At 34.9% G+C, this 23,858-nt stretch overlaps 2 protein-coding genes across 2 annotated transcripts in view; one reads left to right on the top strand and one right to left on the bottom strand.

Annotated features, from left to right (window-relative positions):
* Positions 1 to 6,451, top strand: part of LOC107659265 (transmembrane protein 132D-like) — a 39,352-nt gene extending 32,901 nt beyond the window's left edge. The window contains exons 7-11 of the mRNA XM_016448148.1: positions 1,552 to 1,757; positions 2,769 to 2,874; positions 3,565 to 3,885; positions 4,123 to 4,644; positions 6,368 to 6,451. Of these exons, the coding sequence (XP_016303634.1) occupies positions 1,552 to 1,757; positions 2,769 to 2,874; positions 3,565 to 3,885; positions 4,123 to 4,644; positions 6,368 to 6,451 (1,239 nt within the window). The remainder of the gene's footprint in view (positions 1 to 1,551; positions 1,758 to 2,768; positions 2,875 to 3,564; positions 3,886 to 4,122; positions 4,645 to 6,367) is intronic.
* Positions 6,452 to 6,521: 70 nt separating this feature from the next.
* LOC107659266 (glycosyltransferase 1 domain-containing protein 1-like) overlaps positions 6,522 to 23,858 on the bottom strand; it is a 36,943-nt gene continuing 19,606 nt past the window's right edge. Inside the window, exons 8-13 of the mRNA XM_016448149.1 lie at positions 19,432 to 19,530; positions 19,253 to 19,302; positions 11,427 to 11,470; positions 11,010 to 11,130; positions 10,191 to 10,289; positions 6,522 to 6,668 (exon numbers count right to left, since the gene is read on the bottom strand). Coding sequence (XP_016303635.1) covers positions 6,522 to 6,668; positions 10,191 to 10,289; positions 11,010 to 11,130; positions 11,427 to 11,470; positions 19,253 to 19,302; positions 19,432 to 19,530 — 560 coding nt within the window. The remainder of the gene's footprint in view (positions 6,669 to 10,190; positions 10,290 to 11,009; positions 11,131 to 11,426; positions 11,471 to 19,252; positions 19,303 to 19,431; positions 19,531 to 23,858) is intronic.

Consider the following 23,858-nt stretch of genomic DNA (forward strand, 5'->3'; position numbering starts at 1 on the left):
AAAATATTGGTAACATTTTACAATAAGGTTTGATTTAATGAGTTAACTAACATGAACACACAATGAACATTTATTACAGTATTTATTAATCTTTGTTTACATTAGTTAATACGAATACTGTTCATTGTTAGTTCATGTTAGTTCACAGTGCATAAACTAATGTTAACAAACACGACTTTTGATTTTAATAGTGCATTAGTAAATACTGAAATTATTAATATTAACTAAGATTAATAAATGCTGTAGAAGTAGGCTATTGTTTATTCTTAGTTCATGTTAACTAAAGTAGTTAACTAATGAAACATTATTGTAAATTGTTTCCAAAATATTGTTCAAATTGTTACTGCCTTTAGTTATTATTTTGGAATAAATATAAAAATGCATAAAACACTATGAAATGTAAAATTTGTATTAAAATAAAAAATAATATTAATAAGATACAAAATAGAATATTTGTTCTCTTTTTTATTTAATATTTGTATATTAACATGCAAGATATAGAAGATAGATAGGACTTTGTCAATAACGGATGTTATATTCTGTGGAAATCCGCAGCACTGGGTCCATGTCTGTCGACTAATAGGATAAAAAACATAAATACTGTATTATGGATTCTGACATCTTATGCATCCATAAACATGTCATTTGCTATCCATGTAAACCCTGTATATGTAAATAATCCTAGTGTTTATAGCTTAGCATGTCTAAAACTGCCAATCAACACAAGCCATAGTGACACATACAGTATACACATTAAAGGGATAGTTCACCCAAAAATGAAAATTACCCCATGATTTACTCACCCTCAAGCCATCCTAGGTGTATATGACTTTCTTCTTTAAGACAAATACAATCGGAGGTATATCAAAAAAATATCCTGGCTCTTCCAATCCTTATAATGGCAGTGAATGGTGGTCGATACTATGAAGCCCAAAAAAGTGCATACATCCATCATAAAAAGTCATTTTCATTTTTGGGTGAACTATCCCTTTAACCTATAAGTACATATCCTCTTACCTGTTTAGGCTAAGCAAACTTGCTCTTCCACACCAGGATGTCAGACAAAGTCACCCCTGCATGCCTTCCTCAATCTTGCATCATAAATGATACAATTGATTTAATAATGTGGCGGCATGCATTTGGTAAGCCCATGCTGAAATGTTAAGTGACTTTGAGACTTCTAATGCCATGCATTATATTCAAAAACTGACAGTAAACATATAAAAGTTACACTGAAAATGCAGTATAAGAGCCATAGAGTAAGCAAGGATCTTCATTTTGCTGTAGATTTCTAACTTTCAAATTGGGTTCATTAATAAAGGAAATAACTACTAAAGCAATTCAGTCTCAAGCAGTTGAAAAAACTGTAAATGTTGATCTGAACCTAAATTATACTTGGTCTCAAAAGTCATGTTTTTACTGGGACTAAGTACCAACAAATCCTCTTACACAAGTCCATTCCAATCCAGTAGAACATGAAAACTACAGTGTGAACAGCCTGTTAATTCAGAGTTATAAATAACATAAAACAACATTTTTGGATGCCCTCAGGTGTCCGACAGATGCGACTTTGTTTATGTGAATGGAAAAGAAACCCAGGGGCGACTGTGGATGCTGGTGAACTTCACCTACAGTTACCTGAGCGCTCAGCTGGAGATGAAAGTGTGGTTCCCTCGTCTGCCGCTGGTTATAGAGGTGTCTGATACAGAGCTGAGTCAGATCAAAAGCTGGAGGATCCCCATCCTGTCCACCAAAAGGTACAAAAACACAATGATCACATTCAAATGCACATTTTCTAGTTAACGCCTATATTGTGATTAGCATTTATTCTGAAAAATGAATAAAGGAATGTAAATGTAATCAGCTTACAATGCATTTAAGTATCCTGTCTGCCTGGACATTGTTTTTTGTTCTTTTGTAAATCTCTTTGTACTTTTTTTTTATGTACTTACCTGTTGCTTTCTTTTTACGTTCTTTTCTTTTGTGGCAATGCTTAGAACAGTTGTTATCAAAATAGGGGCCTCATTAAACTTCTAAAAGGGCCACAGGAAAAAAAACAAAAACAAAGATGTAAACATTTCTGCTAATAAAAATAATAATTTAAACTGTCATAATTAAAGCAGTTATATCAGATGAAATATCCTAGCCAATATGGGGGACCTTTGAGTCAAAAAGTTTAACTACTAGCTTGGAGTGTCTTTAATACCCTAATTTACATACATTATCTGTAATAGATATGGGTTACATTAACAGGGAATAATCTGAAATTTGCAAGACATGTAAAAGACAATAGTTGTAATATATAATATAATATATGTAATATAAAAATGATTGCATTGATTGTAAAGATCTCTGAAAAGAGAAAAAAAGCATTAACACAATCCATTTGTGAGAGTTAGAACATAGCCAGAAAATGCTTTTAAATTTTAAATCCACATTCAGACAGGGTCAAGTAGATTATGAAATGTTGAAAAATTGTGAATAAGATTGTGTAAGATTATGAGTAGTTTAAATATACTGTTGCATAATGGATTACATGGGGCAGAATCACCCCCTCATTAATTCACAGTTTTATCCAATGTGTGCTCATGACTGATTTGAACTTGTCTGAAGGCATTTTGAACATTATTTTAATTATATAAATATGTGCGTGTGGTTTAATTTCCAAATGAGGCCTTACCTAAGCTGTTATGAAGACCATGAAAGGTGACAGATGGAATTACATGACTAAAAGTGGGTTGTCGGTAACATCTGCATGTCCCTGACAGCAAACCAGGCTGGAGCAGTGAGGACTGCCTGCAGCTCAGCACAGGAAGTAACCGAGTCATCAGCGCCACGGCAACCACACAGGAAGTGCTCATCAATCCTAAACAGGTCATTTAACAGCACTTTCTTTATCGTTAACCAAAATTTGGGGCATCTATAAATGTCTAAAACACTGATTTGTGTGATTTTACAACTTTCAAGAAATAAATATTTAATTAAAATTGATAAAGTTGATATTTTTACATTTAAAACCTAAAAATTGGTAACAGGTTGGAAGTAAAATGATTGCTAATTTAGCCATAAAGCTTTACTGTTAGGGCTAGTTATCTTGTACATAATAAATTTATACTGTGCATAAATATTATATAAATTGCGTAATCAGATTCCAAAAATAAAGTACTTAAATTAGATTATATTACATTTTAAAATACTTGAAATCAGACTACAGTTATTTTTCAAGAAGTCATCAAAAAGTAATCAAAAAGTAGTCAGATTATATTATCTCAAATGTGTAATGTCATAGATTATGGTACTAACTACAATTTTTGTTATGTAATTTGGAATCAGTAACGAACTACAATTCATAAGTAATCTACCCAGCACTGTATCAGTGTTGTCACAATACCAACATTTCTGTCGGTAGTTGGTGCCAAATTCCATGGTTCTCTATACCATTTTTGGTACCATAGCAAAAAAAATAAAAAAGGTAACATTTTGTTTTATGGTGTCCTTGCTTCACGTTATATGTGCAAGGCAAAATGCAGGACATAGCAAAATTCAATTTTATTCTCATTGCAGGAGGCAGTGTTGAGCTCCTGGCTACAATTTAGCGATGGCTCCCTCACCCCACTGGACATTTATGATCCTACTCACTACCGCCTGGCTGTGACATCGCTGGATGAGGGTGTGATCTCTGTGCAGGACTCACCTATGACTATTGTGGCAGAAGGTGAAGGCCAAGGAACACTGGTGAGAGCCGAGATGACCATTTGTGAGGTTTGTCAGAAATCCAAGCGCAAAAGCACTTTAGCTGTAGGCACTGGGAGCTTAACGGTAAAGTTCCAGACAAACAGCAAACGTCCTGAAAACAGCAGCATCAACAATAATGACACGGGAACCTGAATGCCTTCTTTCTTTGGAAAAGTCGTTCTGTTGGTCTGTGCTTCACAGGATTATGGTCAAGATAATCAGTACAGCTTCATGGCTTTCATAAGGACAGGTGTGACATTTTCTTTGTGACTAGACTTTGTGAAATATTGATTCTGCCTTGATCACTGGTCATGATAAAAGGGAGAGAACACAATCTTGCTATTTTTGAGGATTATTAAAAGTACCCCCCCCCCCATGTGTCTGTAGAGTAAGGGACCACTATCAAACCGTCCACTTACGGACCTGGAGATCGGGATGTATGCATTACTTGGAGTCTTCTGCTTGGCTATCATAGTATTTATGGTAAACTGTGTGTCATACTTGGTTAAATTTAGGCACAAGCAGACACCTGGTCAAGTTTCTGAGCAGACTGGTCACCGGCATGACTGGGTCTGGCTGGGAACAGATGCTGAGTTGGTTATGAATGTCACTGGAAGCCCATTAGAGCAGGATGCTCATAATACGTCTGTGATCGACATAGGACCCAATATGGAGCCTTGTGGCACTCTCACCCAAAGGACCTCTTGCCAGGTGTCTTCTGTATTAAATTACTCTAATGTTTCATGTGTAGGATCCCCTAAAGCAAAACCAGTCCGAAGTGAATCCCTACATTCACCCACTAGTAAGAGGAAAAGGGTCCAGTTCACCACCTTCACATCCTTGGATCGGCAAACTCCTCCCAAAACTTTACCACAAGAGAATGGACATGGAATTAACTGGGTGGGAAAGGTGAGTCAATGAGTTTTCATTGGGGGATTTAAAGATTTAGTAAATTGTCATTCTTTCTATAAAGCCAAACTCTGAGATAACACTTCATTACACTGATATCTTCTGTTTGACTGCTACTCTGCATCCTTCCATTTTTTTATACAAAAGTGCATGTGATTATTGTACAGATAAAAGTTCACTGTGTTTGAAGATATTTTACTACCCTGCATTTGTATGTACAGTCAATTGTTTCGTTTTCCATTAAAAAGCCACACGATAAGGCCACATTCAGTGCTTTGTGCTATGATAAGAAATGGAAACCATTTCATTACAAATAAATGGTGGTTTTTATCTTTTGTAATCTGTTATCTTTCAATACTCAAATATAAAGCACTGTTGGCGTGTCCCAGGTTTTCATATTGGCAAAAATAATATTTTTTGTTGCTTCATGTGTGGTGGTAAATGAAAATAGTAGTAATAAAAACATATTTTACATTTTCTGATGAAAATGAGTGGCGCTTACCCATACAAAACCGGAGAAGTTGGAGTTGGCCAATTTTCCCACAATATAACAATATTCTGGTGCAAACATATGGCTGAGAGCACACAGGCCAAAAATGTCCATGGGTTCAGAGCACCATTAATGTACGTATATATTTTACCTCTATAGTTGAACTGAAATTCAACAAAAAGTTTGTATACAAGTGTTTACAGTATATTTTATTGTGCCACGAAATTGAAAGAAATGTAGATACAATCAAAGAAAGTCATGGTTTAAGATTTGAGACATACAGTCTTAGTTACAAACAGAATAAATATTTTATAATATGTTTAGCAAAACCTCAAAACAAACCTTAATCCCTGAACAAAGTAACTTTCATGAATAAATTAAAAATCCTCCGAAGAGTAAAATGTGTCCATAAAAACAATCTTGTGTTTAATTTATTGTACAAAGAGCATCACTGTTCTTCATCTGGGCTTTAGAGAAAAACCAGTTTGGCAGCTGAATCAGCTTAAGACTAACAGATAACTGTCTTTGGAGTGTATTAAGCCTGTAAATCTCAGCCTTGACACAGTTTAAAATTTTTAAAGCTCTAATTTTTACTACAGTAAAAACAGGGCGTAATTTGTACCAAACAAGCTAAATGTAGCACCTCTGAAACTGGATTCTGCATCTATTTTACCTTACATTTGTTTAGAAAAATCAAGTATAGTACATTTCAGACGTTTTTAGTTTATCATATGTCTTGCCTGTCATGTCATATCACATGCAGTATGTACACATGAATGCAAGCTGTCTGTTCAGTTCAAGCTAAAATCCTCCTAAGGAGTAAGAATCTTTCTTTCTAGGGAAGTAATGTCAACACATTTTTTAACCCAGAACACTCACAACCACTGTGGTAACACTGGCACTTTTATACCCAATCGTCACTACAAACAAACACAACACAACAAAAGTAGAACGCAAACACTTGCAAACATGCAGCTGTCTGTGCACACAGCAAGAGCTCGGCCGTTTGCAGTGTCGAATGAATGTCAGGCACACGCTTCTAGATAAATTACTACCCCTCAAAAAAGAAAAAGTACCAGATCTGTCACCCGTCCTTGTTCCAAGACCTGCTAAATTGTAATTTAAGAACTGAGTAAATGTATAGTAAAATGTGTGTCCCTTTCATACCTAGTGAAGCATAAGAAGTCAACATGTCCTATAAATATATTTTTTCCTGTTTATCTTACTCTACAGACACATGGCCACCATTATCTTGGCAGTCATGGGAGAGGCTTGCATAACCGACTGGAATATGCAATTCAGTCTGAAAAGCTCTAGAAAGAGCACAAAGCCCTCACCTTTTTAAAGTTCTTAAAGACCTGAGACAAGTGTTAATCCCATCATACTGTCAGTAAAGAGTCTCCACCAGTTTCTGATAGGTTATTCTCTCCTTCATCGGGGTGTGGCAGGCTGTAATGTAATTCTTTCCATTTCTCACCAGTCTTTCCTGGAGCCCACGGTCATCCAGCAGCTTTCTGGACAAGCTTACAAATTCCTGTAGAAACAAGAACATTGAATAAAGTAATGTTTGATAATAATAAGAAATGTTTCCTTAGAATCATGTTTTAAGTCTGATGTGACACTGAAGACATTTGTAAAACATTTGTAAAAATAATTTCATTACAGATTTTAATGTTTTTTGTTTTTTTTTGTGCTAAAGTCAAAATCCAGCATTTGTGAGCCGATCCAACATTTTTGAATAGTAGTATAAAACAATTATAAATGCATAATTTTAAATTTATGGACAAAATGGCTGTCTATCTGAATTATGAAAATATACAAGCCTTATTCTTTGAGGACAGTGAAATTACTTGACATGTCAACTGCCCATGTTGCAACTTCGTCTTTCAACCCGACTTAAAACACCTTCAGCTTCCAGTGACCCCCTGCTATTTACTCTTATCCACGGGTATCATGGGAGACTCTTGCACGTGATTTTCCCCCATTCATTCTCAATAGGTTGTTTGCAATCACGTGATTCTGATGAGACGCGAAATGCAGCTGGAGGGCAGGAAGTGATTTTTCTCCATAGAAGTCACTAGCAGAAACTCCAAATGCCTGTGTTTTGCGTTGTTTATGGATGCTCAAATCGGACAAACCGAGAAACCACAAGGAGCTTTTACCGTGTTCGAAAATGTGTTGTTCATAAGTCAAGAAATTGATTGAAAAACGCAGCAAATGGTTAATATAAGATAATATATTAAAATATTAATAAAGAAATGTATAAATAGATACAGGGTGACACTGTCAGAATACACTGAATGCTAAACGCCACACATAGACACGATGTAAATAAGATATTATTTGCAGTTCACGGAATCGTGAGATTGCGATAAATTGAGCATGTGCTCTGCACAGGTTGAGCCCTACCTGTGCACGTGCCTGCAGCTGATCAATGTCAACAAATCAACCACTTTAGGGTGATATACACTACTGTTCAAACGTCTGGGGTCAGTAAGATTTTTTTATTGTTTTTGAAAGAATAATAGTTTTATTAATTTAATTTATTCCTGTGATGCAAAGCTGAATTTTTTAGCATCATTACTCCAGTCATCAGTCACATGATCCTTTAGAATTATTATCAGTGTTCAAAACAGTTGTGCTATATTTTTGTGTGGGAAAAAAAACTATTGGATGAATAGTAAGTTCAAAAGAACAGCATTTATTTGAAACCTTTTATATGTCTTTACTGTCACATTTGATCAATTTAATGGAAGTAGAGAACTAGACCTGACTTTTTTCATGTAGTGAAGCACAACTAATCATCAGAGATCTTTTAAGCCTTAACGGGGCTCTTTGTTCCACAAAATAAAGTCCAGTCTTAAACCTCTCATTTAGCTACTTAAAAGGCAGAGGTCAAGGCTCACAGATGTGACTCATGCTGGACAAGTTTAAACAAATATCTGGCACTAAGAAATCAGAAGAAAAATGCTTCTAGGTTAATTAAATGACAGAAGAAAGTGACAGTTTTTGGGCGTTTGTGACAGATTTTTTTCTTAAATCTGACTTTTCAAACTGTAAGTTATATGTGGCCAGATCTGATTATTATTTTATATTATTTTTTTGTCAGTGCGTCCACAGCTTATCATGATAACAATACATTTGCACAGGTTCACTGTGCACGAGGCTGTAGCATTGATTCACCATGATTTTTTTTTTATTAGGGCAGTATCCAAATCTGAACAGCATGAAAAACAGGAAAAGCTGGTATGCAAAGCTGGTATATGTTTTAATGCAGTTTTCTTGCTGCAATACCTGACATATCACAAAAAATGCCAAATAAATAAATAAATCAGATCTGATCATTCAGGCTGACAGATTATTAAAAATCTTATTTTAATTGGATTTTAAACCACATATGAAGCCCTACCAGGCTGCAGTTTTTTGGAAAGAAATTGAAATAATATAAAATTATTACAGTTTCAAAAATATAAAGCAGCACAACTGAACAAGAAATGTTTCTCGAGCAGCAAATCAGCATATTAGAATGATTTCTGAAGAATCATGTGACACTGAAGACTGGAGTAATGACGCTGAAAATTCAGCTTTACCATCACAGGAATAAATTACATTTTATAATATATATAGAAAAATAGAAAACGATTAATATCTCACAATATTACTGTTTTTAAGAGACGTCTTTCAAAGACATTGAAACAAATAAATCTTACCAACTTCAAATTTCTGAAAGGTAGTGTATGTTGCCATTTCATCTGTATTTGAAATGTGTGAAATTATAACCAGATTCTATCACTGTGCCATTTAGTGGCACAATAGTAAGTGTGTTTTACCACTATAGTAATGCTTTTAATCCTCCAAATGGCATCATGCAAACTGCATAGCAGGTGAGTCGAACTGTAGCACACTGACCTACTGATCAAGACTGAAAAGAGAGGCTTGTACAGCTCTTTGAATTAGTGGTCAAAGCTTAGCATAGGTCACAGGTGTATAGAGGGGCACATGGTGCATCCAAATGGTCACAATCGCCCTGACTTGCAAACAAACATCAACGTTTTCATATACAATTTTCTGTGCTTCTCTAGAGACATCAGATTTTCAGATCCGCTATTGCTTTTAATACATTTGAGATAAGCATGATAAATAGATGTTTGGAAATTGCTCAGAGGAGCAGATTGGTTTAGGGATAGAAGTTTTGCCCTTTGACCTTTTAAGCTGCCTTGGGCTCCTCTTAGCCGTTTAGCATGGCAGTACAATGATCGCTAAATCTGTCTGTTCCCCCTAAAGATCCAAAACAAGATCAAGCTTAGTCACCAGCATATAGAGATGGTGCTAAGAAGAGGAAGTCAACATTACTCTCCCTTTTACAGCAACGTTTAATGCCGAAAAAAGATTTTGAGAAAAAATATGTAAACTTGCAAGTTTAAAGTATCAAGAGTCAAAATTATGTATTATGTTAAAATTAAAACATTTACTCACCCTCTATCATTCTACACTTAGAATCTACACTTTCTTTTTTCTCATAAATTCAAGTGTTCTGCATAGAGCACAACAGTCAGCTTCCGAAAGTAAAGATATTTTCTCCATAGGGAAATTGATTTTTAACAATAACTGATAAACCTTTAAAGACAGACCAGTTCTGAGCTCTGAGGTTGTTATATGCTTGTGTTGAACCCATTTATTTGCATTAATTCAACTTATTTTTTTAAATAATTGTTTAATAACAGAATTAGTGGTGAAAAACTACATTACCCATGATGCTGTACATAAAATTCCACCAATCACAAGTCTGTTTCCCTTCACTCTCAAAATACATAAATATTTGTGTATATACTATATAATTTTCCCCCCATTGTTTTTAATTTGATTAATGCCATTCATGTGCGCAAAGAAAACAAAAATAATGACTTTATTCAACAATTTCTTCCCTTTTTTTTTTGTAAAATACAAAATGTATACATAAATGTCTCCATGAAAAAAAAACAAATCAAACTGTGATATGATTTCACTGCATTAAAATTAAGCTCTCACTGATTATCCAAACCTTTGTAAATCTTACCTGAGGGCTTGAGTACAGCAGTCCTGTGACCTCATGCTCGACTATTGCAGCATTTCCAGGAACATCCCTCGCTAAAACAGGCAAACCTAAATCCATCGCCTACAACGCACCAGATTGCAATACATTAACCCTGCTTGGCCTTGTGCACAATGCATTTACAGTTATTCATTCTCCAGGTGATTTTATCTGAAGCAACTTAAGGGCATTCAAGGTATTTTATCAGTATACGAGATTGAACCCATTACTGTGACATTGTGAGCTACAGGAACTGCACTGCAAACTAGCAATCAAGCATTATGTGCTAGCTGATTGCACTTACAAAGCTTTTCCTTTTCATTTTTAAATTCTGGTAAATTACAACAACTTCTTAACTTCAATTCTGTCATTCTGGTCATTTCAATCTTGGTTTGTTCACATATGTGGGATAATGAAAAAAATGTGGAACTATTGAGGAAAATATGATAACAGCCATTTGGCACATTAATGCCACTGTGGGTTAAACTAATCTGGTCAGTTTGAACACAGATTAACTAGATCCCCATGATGATATTGTGCTCATAATATCCTATCTAATAACAGGCAAAACAAACACAGATTCAAAGCTCATGTAAATGATTCTGGCACTACTAGTGAGACCAAATTGAATAGCCAAAATAATGATTGTACTAGACAGGTTTCTTTTGGACAAAACAAATTCTAAGACATTCTGAAATTAATATTTATGTTATTATTAAAATTTCACTCAAATTGTTATAAATTGTCTCATAATAGAATTTGTAATAAAACAAAATCTATTAAATTATTGCTCTCTAAGCAAACCTCTAAGATAGCAGCAGACATTCCCTCTGAGAGAGACGAGTTGACCAGGGCAAATGATTTCTGCATGGCAGCATGCAGCTCCTCTTGACTCAAATCAGCCGCCAGATACACTCCAACAGTTCTACAAACACACACACACACACACACACACAATCTCATACATACATTATAATATATCCAGGAACAGTTTAGAATGAGGGCATTTCCTTATTTTAAAAGGGGAATTTAAAAAATACTGGAAAGATTACCGACAGAAATATTTCAAAAAGCGCATGAATGTTCCTGTGTGTATGTGCGGGCATTTAGTGGCAGTAATAAGGAGACTTTGAAGATCAAGTACCAGAGAGTGAAGGAGAGAGATGAAAGTAAAGAAGAGAAGATCAAGGAAGGAAGATGAAGACGTCAGATGATATTTACCTCTTGACACTCTCCTCAACCTCAGCGGTAAACACTGGATCTATCTAAAAAAGACATGAGATTTTGAATGACAATCATTATTTGCCTTTAAAACCCCAAATGCAAGACTATTTTATTTGGTAAGATTTACAGAAAACCTACAAATATACAGTGGGTACGGAAAGTATTCAGACCCCCTTAAATTTTTCACTCTTTGAATATCATTCAACAACATGTAATTAAAAATAAATCAAAAGGTCTCCAAGCAATATTAAATGTTTATATTTTTGAATATTGGGTTTTGAATAGAAATAGATTAGAAATAATTAGTTTAGAAACAATCACGCCATAAGACAACTTTATTTCGTAAGATTTACAGAAAACCTAAAATTTGTATTAAATATCATTCAACTTAAAAAAAAACAAAAAAACAAAAAAAAATACAAATCAAAAAAGTCTCCAAGCAACATTAATGTTAATATTTATGAAATATTAGGTTTTGAATAGAAATAGACCCACCATATGGAAACCAACATTTACCATCAACAATCAATTTTTATTATGCATTATTATTATTATTACCATGCATATTATATTTGTTACTATCAGTAGTCTATTGGTCATTCAAAAAAGACCATTCTCTAATTTTGAACACCTTGTACATTTTTCTTAATTTATGAAAGTACTGAACGCAGTAATACGTGTAACTGGCCAATACTGTAGTAACAACAGGCACACAGTCTTAGACTGCAGCAACATTGCAAATAAGTTTAAATTCACATTTTCCCCACATGAGACTCAGGGGCCATGTGCTGTAAAAGAAACATGAAAAGTAACTTAAGGTCACATTGTGATGAGATGAATGTCTTTTCGTTATTATGCAGAAGTTCTTATGGCTTACCTTTGCTTATAAGCAACAAAGAGCACAAATCCCATGTTGCTGTTTTTTCCCCTCTTGCTGTATTTTCCCTGCCTGTAAAATACTGTCAATAATACCAAATCATGGTCTGTGGACAAGACAAAGTTTCATACTGATCATAATTTCCTACATGGCCAGTTGTCCTGAGGGAAAAAACGCATTTAAAAATCCCATAGATTTCCAGAGATTAGGGTCAGGGCAGGGTTGTTGCTCAGTCTGATTCATTACAATGAGGGCTTTGCGTGTATTAGCTGGCCGGGGCGGCTGCAGCAACCGCAACACATGCAATTTGGGTCAAAGATGATATGAGTGTGTGAGCGTGGCAGAGCCTCTCTACAAATCCTGTTTGTTTTGATTCCACTGTCTGACTATTCAATTTTTTCTAAGTGAAATGTGATATTTGATGCACATTTGAATCCAAATGATAGCAAAATTAGAGATTATTGCTTAAACTAAAGCTGCTGGCTAAGAACACACCGTGTGATCAGTCCTTCCTACAGGACATGCTGAAATCCATGATCCTTAAAGATATGATGTGAACATGTTTGCACAAAAAGTTAGCAAACCTTTGTCCTCTCATCAGTTTTAACTGAACACAAATATACAAGTCAGGATACTTAAAAAAATAAATAAAACAGCATTCAAATTGCAAATTAAAAATGCTTGGAAATTACAAATTAAAAAATGCTAGGATTGGTTCACATGCATGAAGGAAGGATGGAAGCCATAGGTGTGGGAAACTGGTTCATATTTTGGTGCTCATATTGTGCAAAAAGCTTGGCTGCTGAATTTCAGAAAAGATTGTTATGTGTTGTGTTTCCACTCAATGGGAGGAGGGAAAAAGAGATGGCAGTATGAGAAATAATTTAATTGAAAAAAAAAATACTAATGACTGACTAGCTCATAGCTTGTACAGACATGCATAACATTTACTCAACTGCAGGGTTGGGGAGTAATGCATGTATATGTGATATGAATACATGTAACAGAGTTACGTAATCAGGATACAAAATACTGGCAACTGTAATTCGTTATAGTTACGTCAAAAAACAAGGTAATCAGATAATAGTTACATTTTGTAAAAATGGGAATACTATGATGATTACAAATGTTTCATTTAAGTAAGGAATAATTGAGGACAGGCCACTGAATTATTAGAAAATAATGAGAGGTGGTGATGCGGCCACTACACGTAGTGTCAGACTAATGCAGTTATTAATTCATTTATGAGAGAGAGAGAGAGAGAGAGAGGGGAGAGAGAGAGAGATTAAGCGTGTGTGAATTACACGAGTCTGTGCAGTACACAGTGTGTACACGAGTCTCTTGGCAGTGTTCGGCAGCAGCATCTCTACTAATAGCGAAACTATAATTCATGTGCTTGAATAACAATGCCTTTATTACCTCACTAGTGAGAAATGTCATGTAGCCTTTAACTGCTAAACTATTTTACTGCGCAAGAATGTTTCCGTGTATGCGAATGTGTGTCCGCCTTGTATGTGTCTGAGTTTAAGAGGGAGAGCGGGGAAAGACAGTATGTGCTTTCCATACAAAATAAAACGTAATTTTGTGGCAAAAACATGGAAATAATTTGTCTTTTTAATCCTATTGTTTATTTGCTTGGTCATTGTCGTTGCAGGTTTGGGTTATTTTCCTGTTATATAAGGACCTTTGAAATAAATGAAATAATTTAGCGAAGTGAGATGGACGTGTACTAACACCATGCATGTCGAAGCAGAATGTCCGATGACCACACGGAGAAAGTCCTGGTCAGTGCATCTGTTCTTATTATATTTGCTTGAGAAAAAAACAATTCTGTTGCAGAAACATTTCTGTTGTGTTTCTGTTGTGTTCTGGTTTATACATAGTTACAACATAGTTACAACTACATGGCGTTTTCTTAAATATTTTATATAGTGCATGAAATAGTTTATTACTTTCATACTGTGGTGCTTGGATTAGGTTACTGAATACATTTTTCATTAAGTAATCTGTAATGGAAACGGAATACATTTATAAAGTAACCCTCCCAAGCCTGCTCAACTGATAAATGGTAATAATACAAAATAATAAAATATTAATAATGCATATTATGTTTTCAGTGATGTTCTTGTATAAAAATGGCAAAAGTTAGAACGTTAGAAATGAAAAATGCTGTCTTGTATAAAAATGGCAAAAGTTAGAACGGTAGAAATGAAAAATGCTGTCAATATTGGTTATCTAACCCTTAAATATGAAAATAACCAGTATTGGCAGCTTATTGTATTAAAAAGTTTGCATATATGTGTCCTTTCATCAATGTTAACAATAAGTTAACATCTTGAATCACACATTTCAAATTATAAACTCAGTGGAAAAGAGAAACTCACTGGAATTTGATCACCAATAAAGACCAATTTAAATGAAAACGATTAGTTGTCATTAATTAGAAGCACCTACAAACAGGTAATTAAAGAGGCAAGTTTCAGCACATTTTAGGAATGCAGCTTTAAATGTTATTTTCAAATTAAGCCAAAAGGAGGCAGAAAAGAAACACAAGACATCTGGGATTCATTTGATGTCATCACCATGAGCCCGCCCCTCTCCAAAGAAACAATGAGTCTTACCACTCTGCAGATATTCTTATCAAACAAAACCACACCACAGCTTACAAGAACATGTAAGCAACTGCCAGTGTCATCGGTTTGCCTGGAGCCAACCACACTCAAAGAAGAAAGCCTTTGAACATCACTGAAGACGCAAAGAGACAAGAAAAAGGAAAATGTGTCTCCACCTGATGTGTGAATCTCAAAGAAACATCACAGAACAAAAGTCAGTGTGTGGCAGTCAGTGTGTGGCAGAAGGAAGCATTGTGTCGCTGTGGTGAAATCACTGGGGCTTCCGGTGGCTGCGGAAATAGGACACATTGAAAGGCTCAAGGTACCGAAGTTCAGGAGGAAATGAAGGAACAGTGAAGCCACCATGAGTTAGTCGACAAGATCTGTTGTCAGGCGCTGGGTCGGATTGGGTGAGAAATGTGTAAAGAAAGGATGGAAGCCAATGGTGTGGGGAACTGATTCATATTTTGGTGCTCATATTGTGAAAAAAAGTTTGGCTGTTTGGAGAATTGTACATGTTTGTGTTTCCATTCAGTGGAAGGAGAAAATATTTAGAGGAAAAAAGAGAATGGAAGAAAAAGTTTGGTAACACTTTAGAATAGGGAACACTTATTCACTATTAACTACGACTTTTCCCTCAATAAATTCCTAATTTGCTGCTTATGAATAGTTAGTAAGATAGTTATCGAGTTTAGGTATTGGGTAGGATTAGGGATGTAGAATAAGGTCATGTAGAATAAGGCATTAATATGTGCTTAATTAGAACTAATAAATGGCTAATATTCTAGTAATATGCATGCTAATAAGCAACTAGTTAAGAGACCCTAAAATAAAGTGTTACCAAGTTTCTTTAAAACAAACATTTGTTAATGGGCATTTGTTATAGAAAAACATAGACTAATTTTTAAATAATAACTACCACTTCAATAACTGAAAAAAAAAAAATAATACTTCAAGCTACACTTCAGAGAGTTTGCATCCAAAATTGTAAGAGGTGCATCTAAAATCGCATACTGCCTCAGTAGGTACTACAACTGAAGAGGAACAAACTTTGCAACTATTAAAAAGCACATTCTATATTGTATGAATGTCTGTAGTATAAATGTTAGTGATTCCTAACAGGTTTACTTTCCAAGAAACTAAAGTATTTCCAAGATAGTTGATTCTGATAGTTGATTGAAACTAGTTAGATTCCTCATTTGACCGCTCCAAGCACGTTGACATGTCTGCCATCTTGCAACGGTCAACTTGACGTCATTCTCCATAATAATCAATGAGTATTCGAAGATGCCACAATTCTGCGCAGCCTATGGTTGTAAAAACTGCCGGGATTTAAATTCCAGAAGAAATGGGATAACCTTTTACAGGTAAGAATGTGTTGGTTTGTGTTTTTAGACGTATTAACTCAATATTTTTAAACATTGGTAACCATTAATGTTGTGTTAGTTAACGCGCTCACCTTGTTGCATGGTGTTAGTTAGGTCTACATAACAACACGTTACATTTGTTAGTTAATAATAAATACGTCAGAAAACAGCTTGTCGGGCTCTCAGTTTTCTGACAGAAACAGTAACATTTGAGCCGTTTGTGGTGTTACAGAGTTTGAGTGACAGATGTCAAAGGTGGTCACGAGACTATTTATGGTCAGATAAATCGTATTTAAGAGTTGAACACACACAAACACCACCACAAAGTCAATTACGAGTGAGGAAACTGGATTTTTGAGTTTTGAGACCAGAATTTGTTTCTGGGTCATTGTTAATGAGAAAGCAAGGCAGAAGCAATGGACGCAGCATCTGTTTTGAGAGTAAATTTGTTGAAATTAATGTTTTTTTCCCTTTCTTTTATTTATAATAAAATTAGCTAGGCTGAATGAACAAAACACTATAGCACTGTACAATTATGATATATAAGAATTCAGTTTACAACACAAGTCACAATGAACCGGAAAGCAGCGCCAGATATTTTCTTACTATTGTGAAGTATGGTGGAGGCTTGGTTCTAACCATTGGTTGTTGATTAGATTTTGAGATGTGGACGTTGCATTTGAAAACAAATGTGAGCTTTCAGTCAAATATAAGAAAGGGGCGGAGTTTAAGCAGCCTAAATGATTGGAAAATTCCAGCATGTGTCACAGAGTAGTCTGAAAGAAATCTGCTGTATGCACGGATGAATTGTTCACAGTAAGATCTATAAAATGCATTTAGAAAACGGGGTGAATTTTCATTTCATGCTGACTTTAAAAATCGCCATCTTTCTCCAACCAAAGTGATTTGAACCCATCTGACCCATCATAATTACAATTTAACAACTTGTAAATACTAACTTCCCAGGAGGACTTAAACACACCATTAGACCCAGACTAATCAGTGTGCCAAATTTCACAACTTTTCACCATATGGTTCCATGGGCTGCCACAGACACCCAGCCAGAAAAGAATAAAAAATATGATGGAACGAAAACACCACTGGTGCTTGATCCCAAATGAAGCAGAACATGTGCAGTCAGACTTCTACAATAAAACTTTCATGGCTGAGAAAAGAAGTAATATGGGCTTGAGGTCTTGTGTTGACTCGTTCGGTTCCTGTTTCTTTTCTAACCTTAGACACACTTAGGGACAGAAACTTTTTTTTTTTTTTTGCCTTGGGCTTGTTTGTTTCCTCCTCCCTTTTTTTCAATCTTTTAAAATCTCTTTATTTTTAAAAATATTTGACCATGTCTGTGACTAGATTCTGCCCAGAGGAGGAGGGTGACCTCTCTATGGGGTTGGCAGAATGGCAGCACCTAGGCTTGGCACATAATCTGGAGTGGCAGATGGCTTGCCAAGGGCTAGCCATTAGCTCGTAGCAGCTAACAAGCCTCCCCTAGCATCATGTAGCACTGCAGGTCTATGAACAGTCCACAGTTTATGCTAGTCCCCCGCAGCCCCAATCCTCTGCATGATTCCACGGCTCTAGCTCGAGTGAGCCTCTAAATGCCTCTGATAAATCCAGCTTAGTGCATGCTAATGTTGTTATCTTTGCTACATCCAATTAGCACTACCTTGGAATCTACAGAAACACGCTGCCCACATGCGCCAACACTGACACAGCTTCTTTGAAAAGGATGTTAGGATGTGTTATGGGCTTTTGGAGATGTTAACTAGACATAAGAGGATATACAACACATGCAGAACCGTTTTACAGCTTTACCTGTGGTGACGGCAGCAGGAAGGGGTGTTAATTGGAATAATTAGACCAGGGCTCATCAACTAATTTCTTTAAAGGAATAGATTATCTAGGGAATTTCCTACATTGTACACTTTTCAGCAGTACACCAAACTAAAAAAAGGAATGCTATTGACGTAATGTTTTTAGACAGTATTGTAAGAGAACTGAACTGAGCTGGATGATGAAATCACTGAATCAACACTGAACTGAAAAATGACTTTAACAAAAAAAATGGACTATTAACTGTTGAATTTTTTTTGGAATTTTTGCATTATTGACACTATTTTCCTGTTTAACACTGTACAGCTGCTTTGACACAATCTGTATTGTATAAAAGTGCTATATAAATAAAGGTGTCTTGACTTTTATGTAACTACATGTTTTTAAAGCAGAGTAGCTTTACACATAACTGAACAGTGCAAATGCGACAATCAAACATACCCAAACAAAAACAATCAATCAGTAATAGTCATTTTTTGTCTGACCATTTGAACTGTGATGCTTTTTTATGTAACCTTCCTATTTCTGAATACTTGCATAAAAAACTAGTGGGCGACCAATATTGATTTTTTTTGCCGACCAAAGCCAATATCACACAGAACAGGGTGGCCAATGGCCAATACAAAGTTGCTATACATGATATCACACTATTTAATTATAGATAGTAAATATCACATGCAAAACCATTGCTGCAATTAAACGTATTTATTTTACATATTTACGGAATTAGAAATAAATCAATATGAGAAAAGAAAAATAGAATAGAAATAGAAAAGAAATAGATAAAAACATCAATAAAACTGAAGCAAAAATATTTTTATACTTTTTATAATTTTATATGTTACATGTAACCAAAAGTGCACGCAATAAGCTGGCAAGTCAGAAATCATATTTTCTAAAAATTAGGACCAGGTAACGTCAAAAAATAAATAAATAAATAAGTACAAATAAATAAATAAATATCATTAAATTTTATCAGATGCATTTGAATATGTGTAGCCGAAGAGCAGGAATTTAATAAAAATCAAAAGTTTGTAAAAATAAAAATGAATTTGACAGGCTGGGTCTGGCCTGTGGACCTCTAGTTGTTGCCCTAAACTAGACACTACACTATTTCTTGCTTACCTTTGGACCAATGATGATGAGGACCACTAGGGGGTTCTGACTGTGCCATTCTGTAAGAGAAAATATCAAATTTAATTGTTTATATATGTTTATATAATTATTTTAAAATTGAACAACAGTCACAATTTCATGTTGCACAATGAATGAGGTTGAACTATGATCCTATAAAAAAGTAATACCTGCAAAAGGTTCTAGAAGATACAAAGGATCCTTAACTCGTCTGAGTCCACATACCAGCAGAAACACACGTAGATTTCCCACTTTCTTGGTACACACACCTAAAACACAAGACAAAAGTGTCACATTAAGACTTTATTTTTGCTATAAATGCCTTTTAAGTACAGATTTTACAGTTTTACCCATGTTTTACACAGACTTTCAATCTATAAAAATCTATCATAAAAATATAATTTTAAAACTACGAAAGTCTAAACAAAGAGTAAAATAACAAAGAATATTGAAACGGTTTGCTTAATGATTTATATATACAAAAAATACATTTCCAATTAAGCTATATTTGGTCAAAAACAGAAAAAATGCTATTTAATTGGGTATATTTAGGATACATGAAATGATAGCTACGAAATTAACCTTAGCTGGACAAAGGAGTCCATCAAATGATCCCAAAACTGCCTAAATGTCATTTCCACCACTGAATGCTTGTCAACAGGGTCAAAAGTGCCAATAGTTGAAGAAACACCCGACTACATGTGTAGAGAAACTGTTGATCCTGAATCAAATGTTTAAGCGTTTCTGAGCAATGAAATGTAATGTGACATAAATCAATGCATACATGCTGTACCTCCATCCGTAATGAGGCTAATCCATCAAACAAGGTCATAGAGATGTCAGAGATGCAATGCGTGCAAAACTGATTGCATGCTCAAAGTAGTACTTTATCAATATGGCATATATAAATAGTAAGTATGCCATAGCATGTAAATACATTATGTATCACAGAATACACAAGAAACAACCATTTTTATAAGCCACCATGCATACATCTGGACCATAGAATGACCACTGGAGACAAGAAAATCACTGAGGATAATTAGGTAAAACTAAGACTGTCATTTTAGCATATTAACTTATTATTACAATTATTTATTATATATATAAAAAAAAAGAACCCCTGCCCTGAACTGTATGTAAATGCGATTTTCCTACCATTGGACAATACGATCCTAGCCCAAGTACTGCTCACAAGAAACATTCCTGAATTCAATGGCGTATAGATTGAGAGCAAAAGAATGATCTGATTAGTCAATTAGTGTGTCCCGCAATATTTAAAATTTTTCAATTATTAACAGCCCTAAAATAACCCATAGGCACATAGATGTTCGTGATGATGTTATCTAGTCCATGTGACACCGTCCTCTCTGTTTAGTCAGTAGCTGGTATCTGTGGGAATGTTCCGTCCAAATCTGTGCTTTACCCCAGATCATCCCTCGTTTAAATCCCACCTATTCCAGATTATCCACAAAATATAAGAGCTCGTGTATGCATGCGCACACATACATGTCAACAGCGTGTCAAATGCGAGTCAGTGCAGGCTTGAACACTGTTGACAAAAATATATTAAATCTTATCATAAACTGTCTGCTTCACTGGACAATCGCTATCAACGCAGAAATACTTCAAAACCAAATTGTAATTTCTGCACCACTTGTGTCACCAAATGAAACTTCGGTCACACTTTATTTTAAGGTCTAGTTCTCACTATTAACAAACTATTAACTATGACTTTTGCCTCAATAAACTCCTAATTACAGATTATTAATAGTTAGTAAGGTAGTCGTTAAGTTTAGATCTTGGGTAGGATTAAGGATATAGAATATGGTCATGAGCAATATGTGCTTTATAAGTACTAATAAACAGCCAATATGCTAGTAATATGCATGCTAATAAGCAACTAGTTAATAGTGAGAATGGGTGCCTATACTAAAGTGTTACCGAAAATTCAATAATAACGACACCTATTAGTGGTCAGCAAGTAACAGTCCAGCCCAAAACTCACTCACGTCAGACACTGTCAATGCATTGAAGTTCAACGCACTGATGTTGTTCAATGCACAAGTCTATTAACTATGACTTTTGCCTCAATAAACTCCTAATTACAGATTATTAATAGTTAGTAAGGTAGTCGTTAAGTTTAGATCTTGGGTAGGATTAAGGATATAGAATATGGTCATGAGCAATATGTGCTTTATAAGTACTAATAAACAGCCAATATGCTAGTAATATGCATGCTAATAAGCAACTAGTTAATAGTGAGAATGGGTGCCTATACTAAAGTGTTACCGAAAATTCAATAATAACGACACCTATTAGTGGTCAGCAAGTAACAGTCCAGCCCAAAACTCACTCACGTCAGACACTGTCAATGCATTGAAGTTCAACGCACTGATGTTGTTCAATGCACAAGTCATCAAAGGGCTCATCAAAAGCCTTTAGAGTTAAAAGGTCACTGGTTATAGTAGTTAGAGATTTTAGACTGATATCTATTCTAATCTCTCATTCTTCAAAATTTCTCACTTTTAGCTTATTCACTTGTGACTATTTTCCATAATACTGGTTTGGACTGATAATTAAGTGTATTATACATATTACGTTTGAATTATATTTCAATTTAACTGAAATTATTTCTGAAAATATGTATCTTATATTATAATATTTGGCAGAAAATGACATGTTGTTAAAACAAATATATTCCAAATAATATTTTAATTATATGTTTTGGCTTTAGTACAGTCATAATATAAAAGCTATTTTGAAAACCTGTTGTTATCTAGTTAATAGTGAGAATGGGTGCCTATACTAAAGTGTTACCGAAAATAATAATAATCAATAATAACGACACCTATTAGTGGTCAGCAAGCAACAGTCCAGCCCAAAACTCACTCACGTCAGACACTGTCAATGCATTGAAGTTCAACGCACTGATGTTGTTCAATGCACAAGTCATCAAAGGGCTCATCAAAAGCCTTTAGAGTTAAAAGGTCACTGGTTATAGTAGTTAGAGATTTTAGACTGATATCTATTCTAATCTCTCATTCTTCAAAATTTCTCACTTTTAGCTTATTCACTTGTGACTATTTTCCATAATACTGGTTTGGACTGATAATTAAGTGTATTATACATATTACGTTTGAATTATATTTCAATTTAACTGAAATTATTTCTGAAAATATGTATCTTATATTATAATATTTGGCAGAAAATGATATGTTGTTAAAACAAATATATTCCAAATAATATTTTAATTATATGTTTTGGCTTTAGTACAGTCATAATATAAAAGCTATTTTGAAAACCTGTTGTTATAAGATCACACATTTTAATTTTTTTTATTTTTTATACACAGTATTAATTGTGTTTTGTATACATGAAATATACATGAAGTATAGCTGCTTTTATGCAGCAGCTCCTTGGCATTGAACAGTTTGAAAACCCCTGGTTTATAGCATTACTTTTGGAAACCATATCTTTATAGCCACAGTGCTTTATTTTGTCTGTTTTAGCAGGTAAAGCCAGAGAGCAGTGCCCTACGCCTGAGGACAAGAGTGATAAATGAAATGACCTGTGAACCCTGCACATAAGAGCTACTAGTTTTGCTACGAACAATCCACACACAAGCTGCTTAAAGCTAAGCATTGTTGCTTTTAGCAGAAATTGCTCCCTGATCTGGAATCAGTTTTGCTTTAGGTTTCATCAATGATGTTAGTTCCAGCAAGGCTAAGGCTGGTCATAGGTCAGTATGAGGACAGCCTCCACTCTTAAACATAGAGAGGGAAGGACACAGAGGTACGTGACGTGAGGTAAAGCTCCGGGATTAGACGACTGATCTAGGGGTACATGCTTACAATGGTTTAACTCTCAGACAAGGGCTTTGAGTGAATTTTTACTTGGAAAGTGAAAGACAGGGATGGTCTCACCTCATCTACCCCATAGCTGGATAAGCCAACAGACTCACAATAGCCCTACTGTATATAAAGCTGTTTCTAAAAAGGGTAGTCAACATTCACATCCATAGTTTCTCTTGTTTCTCATTTTTATTTGATTTTTTTTTTTTTTATAAAAATAGTATTTTATTTTCTTCTGTTAATCAGCAAACGGTTATAGATTGGTGAACATGATATTGTTAAGGGTTGAGGTTTTGCTGACTAAAATACATAAAAAAAAATAAAAGGGTAAATATTTCATTATATTATAGCAGATGTGTTATCAGGGTTTTATTATGTCCTCTTAGATTTCTGTTTTTAAATTTATTTTGAATTGAGGCAGAAAGGGGGAAACCAAATTGTGATTTGGATTTAACCCGATTTTATTTATATTAACTTTAACTTTGAAGTAAGTCCACGGATGCCTTTGGTCATGTACGCTAATCTAGTGTTAAGAGGATTTGTGCACGAGAGTGGTTTACGACGGATTACAGCCATCCTCAAACGAGACAGCAGGGGGAATATGTCCTCCACTTCACTGTAAACAGCCGCCATCCATATCACTCCTGTCCGATGTTTTTAGACTCGTGATGGATAGACGGACTGATATATGGAAGCTCTGTCTATCTATTCTTTTATCACACTTCTGCCTTCAAGCAGTGGCT

The sequence above is a fragment of the Sinocyclocheilus anshuiensis genome, unplaced genomic scaffold (genome assembly GCF_001515605.1).
Source record: "Sinocyclocheilus anshuiensis isolate Anshui unplaced genomic scaffold, SAMN03320099.WGS_v1.1 scaffold884, whole genome shotgun sequence".
Taxonomy (NCBI): Eukaryota; Metazoa; Chordata; class Actinopteri; order Cypriniformes; family Cyprinidae; genus Sinocyclocheilus; species Sinocyclocheilus anshuiensis.